A 16755-nucleotide genomic window follows, 5' to 3' on the forward strand; every position below is an offset into this window, starting at 1 on the left:
AAAGTTTACATAAATATTAAAAATGCTCGGAATTAAATAAAAATAACAATTTTGTTTTCCCTTTGATGTGTCCCCGTCGGATGTTTTTTTTTTTATCGATTGAGGCTCTACGAAGTCTGCCGGGTCAACTAGTATTTAATTATTCTGTTACCATTCATACTAAGTAAAAGACTTAAATGGATTAATTATTTTATTTGAAACAATTTTACCAAATCAATACAGAACTCCTGGAAGTTAGTCATAAAAAATACAAATATCAGAGTGAAATATATAAAATGTAGAAAGTAATATGTTGAAACTATAGATATAATATAATTCTGCAGCAAGACTAAAGCCATTAAAAAATAAAATACTATTGAATATCAATCCTTTTGTGTATTAAACGGCTATTAACATATTATTTTGTGATAGAACAGGCAAAAAAATGATAGCCAAGGTATGTATTTGCCCTGTATTGTTGAAAGAAGGGTTACTATAATTGTTTGACATTATCTTACTATCTTTAGAATACTTTCCAAATTTTATGTTTTTTTTTTCTACAAAATTGTACAGTGAATTTTTTATAATTGGGCCTAGATACAAAATTAAAAGTAGAATACAAGTATAATAACATCTGCCATATCAATATAAAATTATGCTAGCCATCCTAAAGATTAGGACTAAATTATTTTTTTTAAATTTTTTAAAAAAAATTTGAAATCTCAAACTAATAATTATTCCAAAGTACACAAAAAATAATATTATCTATAACAATTACATGTCTATAAAATTTAATAAATCATGCTAATTCATTTGTGAAACCCTAAATGCTAATGTTTGTCACACATAAAATAAGTAAAAACTATTGACAAACGATATTTTACTGCGAGCGAAATCTGGCAACTTGTTTAATTAGCATCTATTATAGTTCATGGACATAGGCAATGGTAAGAGTACAAACACAGCGCTGCCTATGACCAAGGACTCATCTGGAGTTGTTGTAAAAAGCACATTGCAATATCGAAACACAGCTGCTTATTTCAGAGTATGAGTTAACGTGGCGATTTTATTCAAAATACTTAGACCTACCAAATAAATATTGATGGTAAAAGTGTATTTTTTCAGTACAGGTAACATTTCTATAACACGGTAGATACGTCCCTACAGTCCCGTGTTGTGCAAAACCATGTTATATGAGACTAGAAGCCAGTACAAAAAAGAGAATAATTTTTCTCAATGAAACATTTAAACTTTGCCTCTTTTTTTTTTTGGTCAGGAGGAAATCGCCGGACTTCTGCCCTCCCCTGGGGATGAAGGGCGGGGCATGTCGGAGTCGAACTGACTAAAACCTCCTGTCGCTCAACAACCCACGTCCGAACCTCGCATGAGACAGAACCCATGAAAAGGCAAAGGGGGGAAAGTGAAAAACTTTGCCTCTAAGTCTTTTTTTATCTATTATACATAAAAAATAATCAATAAAATTTCGGTTATTCCTTTTAATTGTGTTCATAGTGAGTAATGTCATTTTCTAAATAATTTTAAATAAAAATCCTCCCCCAGCCTATTATTAATAATAATTCTCTATTAATTTTAGTATATTCTAACCATGTAAATATTCTATGTAAATTTTTATCTATATTATTATTTATCTTTAAAGTAGTTAGTCTAACATATTTGTTTGTGCTGTTCTTAAAATTAAAGATTCGCGTATGGAAAAACTGATCAAATTTATTTGTATTTAGATTTTTATTTCTCTAAGCGCCTGCTATTTTTTTGCAGACTGTGACATTGGCAAAAATTTACACGCTTTATATTAGCTTCACTTGTATGTATGTTTGTTTGTTTGTAACTGACTCCTTTAGACGCGATTTTGACCCAGTTTAAACGGCCCGATTTCATTCAAACTTTGAAGATTTATCGAGGACCGATGGCAATTCAATATTTTAAAAAATAATTGAATAAATTTAAATTCAACTAAAAAATGATAAATAAATAAAATTAAAAAAAAACTGAAAAACACGCTTTGTATAAAATTCAACTAAAAAATAGAAAATAAATTTTAATAAACTTAAAATGAAAATTGTGTAAAAAAATATTTTATTGTAAAAAAAAGCGTGGGGTGCATGGTGTTATCATAATATACATCGATCGTAGATCTCGATGATAATATAGTTATAAATATTTTTCTGACAGATATGAGTAGAAGAATTATTATTTCAATAATATCTTAAAAAGCACCCTACAAAATAAAAAATATTTTTTACACTATTTTCAATTTAAATTTATTAAAATTATTTTCTATTTTTTGGTTGAATTTTATATATTGCGTGTTTTTTAGTTTTTTTATACTATTATTTTATGTTGTTGTTGTTGCAGTCCTAGGGTACCCCGCTGGTACATTGGGCCCTCACACACAAGTTGTCTCCACTCGATCTTGCCTTATTTTTATTAAACAAAATCTCGTCATCGTGTTGTAGAAAAGAGTTTTGGGGAAATTTTCTTTCCGTGTTAAAGTGGAATCGTGTTGTAAAATACCGTATTATAGAAAGGTTACCTGTACTTCGATACGTAGTTCATGTTTATTTTGATGACTAATAATACTAAGGTAACTAGAACAATTTTTAACATAAATTCGTAACATTCGCAACATTCTCCATACCTTTCCGATATGTCATTATGTCGTGAGATTAACATAATTAATTGAAACGAAAATTTATTAGCACCACTAAGCAATTTTTTTTAACTATGCACTAACATATTAAACAATAAATAAATAAATAAACTTCAATCGCTTATGTATTTAAATGCAAATATAAAAATAATTCTACAGCCTTAGCATCTAATAACATTTATTAATTAAAGAGCAACATTTTCAAACTATTGAGTGTTTGATTTTCTAAATATTTTGCATTTGCATGACAACATTACAAATGACGGTGCAAGCAAATATTAATACTACTAAAAGGATACCCCATCCAGCAGCTGTCAATCTTTTATAATATTATTTACAAATTCGCGCCACCCTTGCGTACATAATCGCGGGAAAAATATTTGACAGTTTTGAACTGTCAAAATTTGCAATTACAATTCCTTCGGTCTCCTTATTTATGCAACAATAATTAAAATAACACACCTATATATCCCGATGATTGAGAGCCACTGAGATAGCCTACTCGTAGACATAAAATATTATGAATTATTGAAAAGGAACATGTACCTATTGAACATTATCGAGCAATGATTACACGTCGAAAAAAAACAAATCTAAATCAAATAGCCCCTTAGGCTACCAGCGAGTAGGTAGGGAATAAAGAAAAAAAAACATCTTCATTATTTGCTTCGTCGCGACCAAGTCTGTTCTTAAGCCCTCGCAGGTAGTTTAAAGAATTTTGCCGCAAAGAAGTAAGCATTTCGGTTTTGAAAGTCGGGACGCTATTAACCGTTACGAGATTTCGACCTCATGTCTCAAGATGATGGCTTTTATATTATGGTGTCTACAAGCTCCGGTAATCTAATACCAGTGTGCTTAGTGCGAGTTTCTTAACGTTCTCGATGGCATAAAAGATAAGCCAATTTTGTATGCAATTGGAACAGCGCCCCTAGCGGCAAACGTACGCAAACGATCCCATTCCATACAAATATGAGTTAACTTTTACGCTGTCGAGAACATTAAAAAACTCGTACTAAGCACACAAGTGAGCTTTGAGCTTGTTTGCTCATTTAGAACAAAAAGGTCATAATCGTAAAGGAAGAGTTGGATTAAGAAGTATTTTGATCGGTTATTACTTACACATTGTTCGAATGGAAAAATTCGATTTATCAAAACGTATTTCTTTTATTTGAATCGGATTAATTAAGATTAATAACCTAGGACTAATAATTATAATTGAAATAAACATACATATTACATAAGACTAAACTCGTAGTTTGTGTACTTATAAAAATAACTTTGGCAAGAACACTAAAACAAGATACTTATTTAATACTAAAAATCTATGGTCAGTTTGTCTTTTGAGGCGTCATGCCTAGACATCGAAAAATTGAGAAATTATGCTACATGAAACTTTAAGTTAATTAAAATTACAATATTTTTAAGATCTAATATCCTCCTTAACCAACATTAGGCGTTTTCACGAAGTACGTCACAAGAGTCCCTTTGCCCTTCACGTATGTCGGTCCCCTACACTCGCATTTGTATCCGGCGTTCATTAGGACTCTGTATTAAAAAAAATATATATATTATGAAAAAGTCATTTATTTTTTTTCGGGCCGAGGGCCGAACCTCCTACAAGGTCCCCGCGCCTAGGGGGCGCGCGGGGTATGTGAGACTCAACGATCTGCAGGTGCTGAGAGCAGATCGCGGGCCCAAGGATTTTAGGGCCCACCCACTAAACGACTCCCTTGCACTCTTACACCCGACGTCCGATCTCCGTCCGGGGTCAGAACCTGGTCAGAATAGGGGGGTTCCCGCGGTCAACACTACAACCAGACAAGGGGCGCCACGTCATGAAAATGTCATAGTCTAACTATATAACACTTTTACGTACTGTACTGTACGTGTAAGTAGGTATGGGTGTTTACGTGGATAGCGGAGCCCATAAATTTCCCTTGTAAGTGTCCCCACCCAGCTAGAAACAGTGTGTTTAGTGCGAGTTTTTTAACGTTCTCGATAGCGTAAAAGTTAAGTCAAATTTGTATGGAGTTGGAACGTTTGCCTACGTTTGCCACTAGGGGCGCTGTTCCAACTGCATACAAACTTGAGTTAACTTTTACGCTATCGAGAACGTTAAAAAACTCGCACTAAGCACACAGAAGTCCGAAATATGAGTTGTATAGTTCCACGGTTGCCCCACCCTTCTTATTGGAATGCGTGTCTGGTTCGCAGCAGAAACAGGCAGATTTTTCAGGTACGTAGGTATCTATCTAGTTTAAATCGTCATCTGAATTACCATAATAATGCAATAATCGTTTAGTCCTTACTTAGCAGTGTCCTCGGTGACTTGGATCTTTCCCATGATGCCGGTGGAGTCCATCCTCGATGCGACGTTCACGGTGTTGCCCCATATATCGTACTGAGGCTTCTGGGCACCCACCACCCCAGCTATCACCGGCCCGTGACTTAGTCCTGGGCAGATAATACGTGTGAATCGCACGTGGTCATCGGGACCTCATGGTCTATGGAAGAATTATGAGTATCTTTTTGTTTTGTGCGGTACAATTAAAACAACTTTTATAATCTCGCCTAAAAACACCCCAACTTTAACAGGGAATATGGTTACCGCTTACCTAACAGCTGGGATCATTTTATCGTGAAGATAAAAAACAAGTCAAACAAACTGTCAGACCTCGAGTTTTTGTTAGTTCGTTTTATGTGAAATGAAACTTAAAAGTCTGCGAATATCTTTAAAGAGAAATGTACAGTAGTTCGCACAATATTTGAATGTCGACGAAGAACACCTTGGTCCTGCGTGACCACGGAATCTGTCAAATATTCTAAACATCAGAAATAAAAAATCACAATAAGAAAACGATGACTCGCGAAAATAAAAATAAAAACAATATTTCTACGGTATGTTCCATGGGGAAGCTCTGAGCAATTGTTTAGAATGATCTCGTCATCTCGCTTTCATCGCCACACCACCCACTACGGGAACAGAATTCATTCCTCCAACTTGGAACCACTCACAGTCCCAGAATTTTTACCACTCCATCTGGTTATGATATTAACTCCCGTTTATGGTACTATGTCGGTCTTCAAATGACATTTGAATCGGCATCCGAGTGACTGCAGATATCCACCTGGCATCCCTAATGACCAACAACTATGTTCAACTCACACCTTCCTTCGACAGAACTTAACCATATACCTAATACTCTAATACCTTGCTCTCCAAACCATAGTTATATTAACTAATAACAATACCTTTGAGCTCTCCCGCAGAAACAGAACTAGATTAATGATGAAACTTCCTCGTGACTGGAGATCTGGCTTTAAAGAACATAATACGAAAATCAATTGCAACATTAGGTATACAACTACCCGCCAACCTCACCTATTCTGAGCTTAAACCGTTGGAACGACTCCCTGTTGATCTGGTCGAGTATGGTCATCAGCGCGAACGCGAACTCCACCAGGATCGCGACCGTGTGCTCCTCCCGTGTGTTCGCATCCTGTTAAAACAATATAGTACTCACATCGAGATATGCGATGCATCCCGCACAGTACAGCATTTTCATTGACCACATAACCAAAGAGCTGTTTTTGATCATTCACCGCAAAATATTTTTTTTAATTTTAACCACGGTAACTTTTGCGTACAATTTTGCTTTAGCTTTAGTTTAACATCTGGAATATTCCTGGCATTTTATTTATTTATTTATTGCATATATGGATGTACGAACTCCCAGGCAACCTGGTGTTAAGTGGTTACTGGAGCCCGTAGAGGTTATCTACAACTTTAATGCCGCCACCCACCTTGAGATATAAGTTCAAACTCAACGGCAGAAATAGGCTGAATGGTGGCAACTACCCGTGCGAAATCACAAGAGGTCCTACCACCAGTAATTACGCAAATTATAATTTTCCGGGTTTCATTTTTATTACACGATCCTTCACCGCGGAAGCCAATCATGAACATTTGTTATGTGCGTATTTCATTAGAAAAATTGGTACCCGCCTAGGCGCCTGCGGGATTCGAACACCGGTGCATCGCTACACACGAATGCATCGGACGACTTATCCTTTAGGCCCCGACGACATTCAAAGACCTTTACTGACGGTAAGGCGTACAGTGCTTTAGAAGACGTTGTGCGAAAGCTATAGAAGGTTCAAACCAACCTAGTGAGTGGCGGCGTCACGTTGCGGCTCGTGTCTATGGACGCTGGTTACTTAAAATCAATAGGTACGCAACATCCATGATCCCCATATCGTTATGTTATAGGGATTTGGCCGAAGGCCTTTTTAAAAAATGAAATTAAGGAAAAATAGATTTATTTAATTAAATTACAATAAATTGGGCTCAATTTAGGGCAAGTGTCACGCGCGCGGATGATGGTTTCAAACTGACTTGAATTATACGAGTAATTATAAAGAGATTATAAAACTGCTGACTTTGTGATTTGTAATGGGGTTCCTTAGCACTATTGTATACGGGAACCATTTATAACAGCCCCGGGGCCGAGAGTAAACTTACCCCAAAAGGGTTAAGTTTAGGAAAAAGATGTACGGAGTTTTGGCACACTAGGGGAGACGGCGGCGACTTCCGATAATTCTTCGGTTTTTTCAATATTTAATTTAGTTTTGAATTTTAAAAGACGGTGACACGTGCCCGATTTTACAACATTATAAAAAAGAGCTAAAATAAAAATAATAACTATAATAGAAATAATTATGGTTGTATATGAATAATATTCGCCGTATAGAACAATATGCGGCTTTTCATTAATCGTATCTAAACTTTTTATAATATTATTTATCTGTGTATGTTGTTGGGAGGTGATAGAATCAAGGTTAAAATTAGATAAATTTAATAAAGGCAATTTAGTTTTGTATAGAGTTACAGAATTACAGCAAGAGTCGTTTAAAAGGTTGAAATTTACAATAATTGGTTGAAATTTTATTATCTTTGAATATTTTGGTATTAACCTTGAATCTTTATAAAATGCTACACAATGTATGGGAAGGTTAATGATGCCTGTACCTACTATTATTATCTCTGTACTGGGTTGGTCTTGACAATCTATGGAGAGTTTATAAGGTTCTGTCATTACAAAGACCCACCTATTATTGGACAGTGGTTGCAAAATATCTAAATGACCTCCAAGAAAATTAGTTTTACAAACATTAGGTACAGAGTTTAAGGCTTTAGAAATAATTTCCGATTCGCAGATCGGAGATCTAGAACTGGAATAGGCATCTATGTTTTCACAAATGTAGTTTAAATTATATATTACCTTACAACTAATTAAACTATTCAACTTACAATAATGATTTCTATTTCTAGTGATGGCGATATATTTAGTTGATGGAATGATAGTTGCGTATGTTTTGTTAGAAATAATGACTGGATATGGAATACTATGGTATAAGTGATAATCTTTTGAATCGACAAGTGGTACTTTTAGAACAAATACAATTTTATTGTTATTATAATAGGAAGCGATTTCAGATACATTCATTAGTGTATAAATATTATCTAATGACAAACTTATGGGGAATTGGTGATAATCAGCCAAAAATCTATAATTGTCTACAAGCTCTGAAAACAATTGTTTCGGGGTTATTATAGACGGATATAAAATATTTGACTTGCTGAACATAATTGCGTTAATAATATCTTGTAATTTAAACGATAGCGTTAACAAACTGCTCTCTAGAACGTTCAATATTTCGTTAAGTTTTGACCTTTGAAGTAGATTGTCGGAAAGTAATGTGGAGTTTTGTTGTGCATGCATTAGAGTATCAATTGCACTGTTTAGCTGTTGTTCATTGATATTGATTTTATTTAAAGTATCTTTAAAAGAAGAGATGGTTGATGTAGTTACCAAAATATTTTGTTTGATTAATTTAGATAATTTAGTTTGGTCTTTTTCTATAACTTGAATGGCATTACTATAACGTATGGCATCGTTTTCGTCCATTGTACCGAACAGATGTTTGGACAAAGTACCGACTCCACCAAACCAGGCCGACCTTTTAGTTCTAATTTCGATTAAGTGTGATATTGATTCAAAGTCGCGAACTATGTCATTATATCTTATTGATAACGGCTGGTGTAAGTTTAAACATTCGACATTGGAGTAGAGAGCACTTTGCCTACACAGAAATTTTGAACTGCCTATCACACCGTTCAGATTTATAATGTGTGGTTGTATGTAAGAAATATCTACAGGAACTATTACACTAAGATGTCCGTCTATTATTTTGAGTGACCCGATAGGGTCAAAGTATATACCAGATGTATTCATTGAGGGTTCAATGAATGTTTCGTGTGCTGAAGACAAGGAACTGTAAAGGAATAATAACTATACTAAATCTTAATATACGTATCTTACTATAGTTATGTATTAAATATAGTTATCTATTAAACACTTATTAAACATATATAATAATAATTTCATGCATTACATCGGCGTGCTAGTTTTATTTCATCATAGTGATGAATTACATGACGCCTATTTATTAATAAGGTTAAACTATTCCTACCGTTTAATTTAATTACTTTATAAGGACCCTTCCAGATAGGTGAAAGAGCCTTGCGCATTCTGAGGTGATTTTTCAAATAAACGTAGTCGCCAACATGATAAGTTACTGGGCGAGTGTGGGCGTCGTAGCGGGCCTTGGAAGACTCTTTAGATTTCAGTGTATGTTTAGTAGCTTGTTCCCTAGTGACTTTAAGGCGATGTTGCAGCATTCGGATATAATCAGGGTAAGTTGCATTTGGAGCTGGTTCATAAATGGAGTTTGGAAGAACGGGTTTGTGACCGAAAATTAACTCGTAAGGCGTATAATTTGTTGTTGAATGGGTTGCAGTATTATATGCCAACATGGCTGTATATACATATCTTGGCCAGTTGTCCTGGTTTTCGGATACGTAGGATTTCAAATACTCTTTCAATGTAGAGTGGCTCCTTTCTAATGCACCTTGCGTCTGTGGGTGATAGGGAGACGACCAGAGCTGTTTAATTTTTAAGAATTTGCATGTTTCTTTAAACATTTCAGAAGTAAAATTTGAACCCTGGTCGGTTAAGATGGTTTTGGGAATGCCAAATAAGGAAATAAAGTGAATCAGACAATCGCTGGTTTCTTCAGCGGTAGTACTGCGAATGGGATAAGCTACAGAATATTTAGTCAGATCGTCTTGAAGGGTAAGGATGTATTTAATTTTTGCTGTACCGGATTCGGGGAGAGGACCAACTATATCTAGGGACAATCTTTCGAAGGGAGCTGTTGAGGTGGTCGTTATCTGCATTGGTGCACGGTTGATTTTCCTGAGCGCTTTATTAGTTTGACATTGATTACAGTTTTTAACATAATTTTCTATTTCACTACGCATGTTCTTCCAATAGAATTGTTCCCGGATTTTATTGAACATTCTACTAGAACCGAGGTGTCCGGCGACAGGTAAGTCATGATTTTCGCGGAGAATTTTTTGGACTTCGGTAGGGCAAGGATAGTATATTTTATTCCTATAAATGTGTATTTGGATACCGGTATTATGGAATAAGTGAGCAAGTATGTTGTAGATTTTTATATAAATATGTTTATCGAACGGGTTCTTGAAGTCAGTGATGCTTATTTTATCGATAGTTTCATTCATGGATATTAAATGGTTTCTAAGGGCTTTTAATGACTCAAAAATGTCACTGTAGGTGCAATTATCAAAGTGATGTACCTTTATAAATAGAAAGTAATAGTTTTTATCATTAAGTAAAAGGTTTTTGTAGGAAAGTAAGGTTTTCTCTGAATTCGTGAATGATTCTGAATCTGGTGAATTTAATAAGATTTCTTGAACATAGGGAATTGACTCATCTAAATCAAGGGATGCAGGTATTACGATAGTTTTGTGTTGGCTTTTTATTATACTATCATTATGTTCAAAAATGGCTGTATCGTATTTAAAGCTTGAAGGAGTTTTTAAGAATTTAGTATAGGTGTCGTCGAGATCAGGTAAGTTATGGGGGCTTATTAAAGTATTAGGTTGTTGTAGAATAGGAGCTTGACTACTAGAAGGTTGGGGTTCATTTTCTATTATTGGATTTTGATCAGTGATTTCAGGTACAATTTCTGGTTGGAGCAGAGTATCAGGTAAATTGTTAGGACTTGGACTTAGAGGCGTAAAATCAGGGACTTCGTCATTAAAGGGACTGATGTCTAATGGACCCAGATCAATCAGTTCATTTTCATTTAAGTTTTCAGGATTTTCGGTATAGACAGGATTAACGGGATAACGAGATAGAGCGTCAGCTGCTGAATTTAATTTGCCTTTTCTATATATAATTTCGTATTCAAATTCTTGTAGTTGGAGACGCCAACGTTGTAGTTTGCTACTTGGATCAGTATGGTTAAATAGCCATTTTAGTGGACGATGATCTGTTACTATGATGAACTTACGACCAAATAAATACGGTCTAAAAGAATTGCAGCCCCAAACTATAGCTAGCAACTCCTTTTCGGTTGTGCTATAGTTAATTTCACATTTATTTAGTGTTCTGGATGCATAGGCTACAGGGCGGTCTTTACCTATAGGACCTTGCGAAAGGATAGCTGATATTGCATAGTTCGATGCATCGCAAGTAAGGTTGAATGGTTTAGTAAAATCTGGGTATATTAATACAGGAGAGGTAATGAGTTTATCTTTGAGCGTTTCGAAAGCTAATTGTTGTTCGTTGGTCCAAAGAAAAGATGCATCCTTTTTCAAGAGGGATGTGAGTGGTTTTGATAGTTTGGAGAACTCTGGGATAAAGCGTCTATAGTATGATATTAGTCCTAAAAAGGATTTAATGTCCTTGGGGGATTTTGGGATTGGAAACTCTTTAACGGATTTTATTTTATTAGGGTCTGGTTTTAGTCCTTCCTCGCTAATTATATGACCTAGGTAGCCGACTTCTTTTCGTAGAAATTCACATTTGTCTGGCTGTAATTTTAGGTTAAATTTACGTAGTCTATCGAATATTGCACCGAGGTTTTCAATGTGAGTTTTAAGGTCATGAGAATAAGACACAATATCGTCTAAATACACAAAACAGCGCTCACCTTGTAGGCCAGTGAGCACATTGTTCATTAAGCGCTGAAAAGTTGATGGGGCATTTTTTAGGCCAAAGGGCATCCTTGTAAATTCAAAGTGTCCTTGAGGGACACTAAACGCGGTTTTGCAAGCGTCTTTTTGATTCATTGTTATCTGATGAAAGCCAGAAGCGAGATCTAATGTTGTGAAGTACTTTGAGTTTCCTAATTGGTCAAGAATTTCGACAATGTTAGGTATGGGGTAAGTTTCACCAATAGTAATATCGTTAAGTTTCCTATAATCAATTACAATCCGCCATTTCTTTTGACCAGAGGCATCGGTCTTTTTTGGGACAATCCATATAGGCGAGGACCAAGGAGATAGAGAAGGTTGTATGATTTTTTGGTCGAGCATTTTTTGTATTTGTGAGTTTACTTCTTGTTTATGAATCTCAGGAAATCGATAGGATTTGACATTAATAGGTTGATCGGAAGAAGTTCTAATCTCATGTTGGATGGCGTCAGTCGAGGTGAGTAAGTCATCAGGGAGGTGAAATATATCAGAATATTTAGAGCACATATCGTAAAGGGCTTCACTTTCTTCGCTATTTAAATGTGATACGCGTAATAATTTAAGGACATCATTAGTTCTATCTAAGCAGGTTTTAGTTGTGATTTGCGACTTACAGAGTTCATAGTCAACTGGAAGTAGAGTAAGTTGAAGTTTAGAATTTATAATAGCAGGTTTTTCAGAGGTATTTAAGACAGTAAGATTTACGCGATTATTATTTTTTACCTTCACTAAGCAATTAGCAATATAAAGTGTATCACTTACGTGTTGATCAAGAATGAGACCTTCTCTTAGCTCAGGATTTGTAACTGAGCACTCAACAGTTACCTCTGAGCGAGGCGGAATTTGGTAAGTGGGATCCGTGAAATTGAGTTTAATTTTATTTTTATTTAAGTAGAGAATTTGGCGATTGTAATCTATAGAGCACTGAAAACGGGTAAGTAAATCTGTGCCTATTATTCCGTCATAGGGTAAATCTATTTTGTCTATTACGTGAAAAGTGAAAGGAATTGATTCTTTTCCAAATATAAGTTTAAGATCAAAACTACCCAAAGTAGGTACGGGGTCTTCCGTACTATCTATACCTTTTAATTTAATTATATTATTTATGAGATTTATGTGTGAAAATGATTGAATAGATGTTTTTTTTATGAGGCATACGGAGGATCCAGTGTCAACAAGGAAAGTAAGCGGCTTGAAGGATATAGATGTCGAAACAAGTACATGGGGTAAGGATATTTTACTAGAAATACAAGATAGTTCATAAATTTTACTTTCGTTTTGTTTTGTAATTGTATTTTCAATGATATTGCGTTTGTGTTTTGATATTGGATGAATGTAGACACTTGCTTGGGGCTGGTTACCCGTGTGGTCTTTGGAAATTGAATTACGGACACTTGTTTGGGGCTGGTTACCCGTGTGGTCCTTGGGAATTGAATTATGGACACTTGTTTGGGGCTGGTTACCCGTGTGGTCCTTGGGAATTGAATTATGGACACTTGCTCGGGGCTGATTACCCATGTGGTCCTTGGATATAGAAAAGGTGTCTTTATCGTTACAGTTAGCTTGAAGTTGCGGTTTGGGCCTCACGAGACACCTTCGTGAGTCCCTTATTCGTTTAAATTCTGATTAAGATTATCTTGTGCATAATCTGTGCTAGATGATGGTTGCGGCTCGAAATCATCGTAGGTATAATTTTCGTCAACTAAACAGTTTACGCGAGCAGGATTAGGTTTAAAGTTTTCTTGAATTGGACGTTGTTGAAAATAGGGTTGAGGTATTTTGAATCGATTATTATTGTATTCACGTTTTTTACAGGTGTCGATTGTGTGGCCTTGGGTTTTGCAGTAACGACAGTACAGACCTTGGTTGCTTTGATTGTAAGGTCTCTGTATTTGAGGTTGAGGCCTAGGATTTCCGTTGAAGTTGGGAGGTTTGGAGATTTGGAAGGGTTTTGGGGACTGGCGTTGTGGCATGGAAGGGTTACGTTTGTTAAATAAATTTAATATTTTCTCCTCGGCAATTGCTAAATTAATAGCTTCGTTGAGGTTTAATGGATTTTTACCTCTGACTAAATTAGAAATTTCAGGCTTAAGGCCGAGTAAAAATGTATGAAGAGCTAAGTCTTCCATGGCTGCTACGCGGCCGCTAAGCTCAGACTTCTTTTTATTGGATAAGGTTACTTCTGTTAATAATTTTGAGAGGCAAGTTTCTAGGCGTAGAGAAAATTGGCTGACGGGTTCACTAATGCCTTGACGGCATTCTTGCAAATCGGTTAATAAATGGGCGTAATGCTTTCTTTTCCCAAATTGTGTCTTTAGAAAATCACGTAACTGGTCCCAGCTACTGAATTCTTTTATTGAACAGGCTATTTCGGCTTTTCCCTCTAGTTGTGATAATATAAATTTAAAAAGAATTTCTTGTTGTGGTTCTGACGCTAATTCAATGGCATTACTACAGTTAGAAAGAAACGAATTTAATTTCTCGCGTGTTCCGTCAAATGGTTTAATAAATTTAAATAATATAGCAATCGTTACGTTATCGGTTTTTTCTAGTTTAAATTGAGACTCTTTTTGAGACATAGCTAAAAGTAATTAATACACACAAATGAAATAGAATAAAATATAGTGAACAATGATACTATACGGTGTAATAGGCAGCCACCTAAGTAACTTGATACACAGATAGCGTTGAGTAGTTAATGCAGGTGTGGCAAGTGACAAGTATAATTCTAAGAATTGACCCGTGAGAATATAATGTTAAAAACAATATTGGCAACTTATGATTAATATTATTAAAATTATTTTCTTTTATATTATTTCTAATTCTTCAATTCGTCAAACACGGATTTTCAGTCACGATGATTCACTTTAATTACGCACTTGATTATTTTCAACTGATATTGATATGCACTTTCACTATGGAGTAAATTGGTAAATAAATTCACTTACAGGATCACGCAGCAACAGAGGTATAGGAACATGACTGGTTCACCTTGTTTTCTTTCAGGAAACACCACACGCCTTAGGACTCGCAGATTTTCCACAGGAACAACAGGTAAGTTTGATAATTATTTTCTTTTCAGGAGCGTAACGCGTAACAAGACGAAAGCAAGCTACTTTCGTTTTTAAATAATACGTTTTTCAGGAAACTGGTATATTTTATTTTTTTCAGGGTCGAGACTAAGTGTTCGCCAGGATAATGCGGCGTATTTGAGCACGAAATTCTTCTTAATTATTGGAATTAAGATGGATATGAGTTTGATGCACTTCTTGACACTCGCGGCAAAGTCACTTTAGTTTTCACTTTTGGTTTTTCACTAATTAATGAGCCCGGACGGAGACGTCCCAGGGATACCTTAACCTTCGGTATCCCACCGCTGCCACCAAATTGTTATAGGGATTTGGCCGAAGGCCTTTTTAAAAAATGAAATTAAGGAAAAATAGATTTATTTAATTAAATTACAATAAATTGGGCTCAATTTAGGGCAAGTGTCACGCGCGCGGATGATGGTTTCAAACTGACTTGAATTATACGAGTAATTATAAAGAGATTATAAAACTGCTGACTTTGTGATTTGTAATGGGGTTCCTTAGCACTATTGTATACGGGAACCATTTATAACAGTTAGCAAAAATAAAATGACTCACGATCTGCTCTTCTTTCCCGGGACTCAGCCCTGACGCAATCATGTACGTGCTTCCTATTGTCTTTATCTTTTCTATACAACTGAATTTCGGTTTTAAGAGTAACTGCAAAAGATATATTGAGATTAATTTAAAACATGAGCGTGCAATATTTTAAAAACGTCACATTTATTTTTTTATTGCTTAGATGGGTAGACGATCTCACAGCCCACCTGGTGTTAAGTGGTTACTGGAGCCCATAGACATCATATCAATGAACAATATACCACAACCTAAGAGATAGATAATATACCACAATAAATTTATTGTCATCACCTAGGAATATCTTGACCAGATTTATCTGTTTAAAAACGCCTTCACATTTCGTTCAGTTTTCAAGCGTACTTTTGACGTATAAAGACTAAAAGCGTTATTGTGCACTAGTGGACGGTTCACCTTGTCGAAGTCGCATATGATTTCGTTGAGCAGCCTCAGGCACTCGAGCCCTTGCTTGTTGACGTCGGTCTCGTCGTAAAACTCCTTGTAGTTCGGTATCGAAGCGAACATGACCGCTATACTCGAGTAGCGCTCGTGATAAAGGTCCTCCTGTTGGTCAAACCAAAAGCTATACAGGGTGTCCCAGAAAGAATGGATAATCCTGAAACACCTCATAGTAGAGCTATTGGGGACTCAAAAAAAAATTACAAACAAATTTCATGATTAAAATTTAAGTTCAGATTAACTTTTATAAAAAACTAGGTGTACCCGTCCGCTTCGTTGGGCCTTTAAAATTAACATTATTATTTCTCACCCCCACAAAGATTCTCATCATTAACGCCCCCGCAACTGGTGTAGGGGGTCCAACACTCATATAAATATTAGCCTACCATTAAGTACATATATTTTCTACATGGATACCAAGTTTCAAGTGAATCGGATGCATGGTTCAGTAGTTATAACGGAACATCCGTAAAAACCACTGTAGATTTATATACCTAGTCAGGTCATAAATTCTGTCACATGTTTAATATAAAATAATTGAAACAAGTTTATTCAGTATGTAACCATTTATATACCAAAATGAACTTAACAAAACATAGATTCTTATGACACTAAAGTTTATTCAAAATGACCTCCGTGATTTTGAATACAGGCCTTCAATCTGCGCGGCCAGTCGTCTATCGCAACACGAACGAGGTCCATGTCAATATCGGCGACTGCCTTAATCAAGGATGTCTTGAGTGACTCCAAATTGGGATGAGGCTTTGAGCACGCCTTTTCCTCCAAGTGTTGCCATATCTTGTAATCTAACGGATTCAAATCTGGACTGGAGGAGGGCCAGTCTTCGTGCCGGA

The 16755-nt window shown here is 35.7% G+C and overlaps 1 protein-coding gene across 3 annotated transcripts in view; it reads right to left on the minus strand.

Moving 5' to 3' along the window:
• Positions 1-177: 177 nt before the first annotated feature.
• LOC101737606 (adenylate cyclase type 2) overlaps positions 178-16755 on the minus strand; it is a 240287-nt gene continuing 223709 nt past the window's right edge. For all 3 annotated transcript variants that reach the window (XM_012696130.4, XM_062671268.1, XM_062671269.1), the window contains exons 21-25: positions 15857-16006; positions 15425-15526; positions 6033-6150; positions 4960-5104; positions 178-4195 (exon numbers count right to left, since the gene is read on the minus strand). In XM_012696130.4, coding sequence (XP_012551584.1) covers positions 4090-4195; positions 4960-5104; positions 6033-6150; positions 15425-15526; positions 15857-16006 — 621 coding nt within the window. In that variant the 3' untranslated portion in view covers positions 178-4089. The remainder of the gene's footprint in view (positions 4196-4959; positions 5105-6032; positions 6151-15424; positions 15527-15856; positions 16007-16755) is intronic.

This window comes from Bombyx mori, chromosome 11, assembly GCF_030269925.1.
Source record: "Bombyx mori chromosome 11, ASM3026992v2".
Taxonomy (NCBI): Eukaryota; Metazoa; Arthropoda; class Insecta; order Lepidoptera; family Bombycidae; genus Bombyx; species Bombyx mori.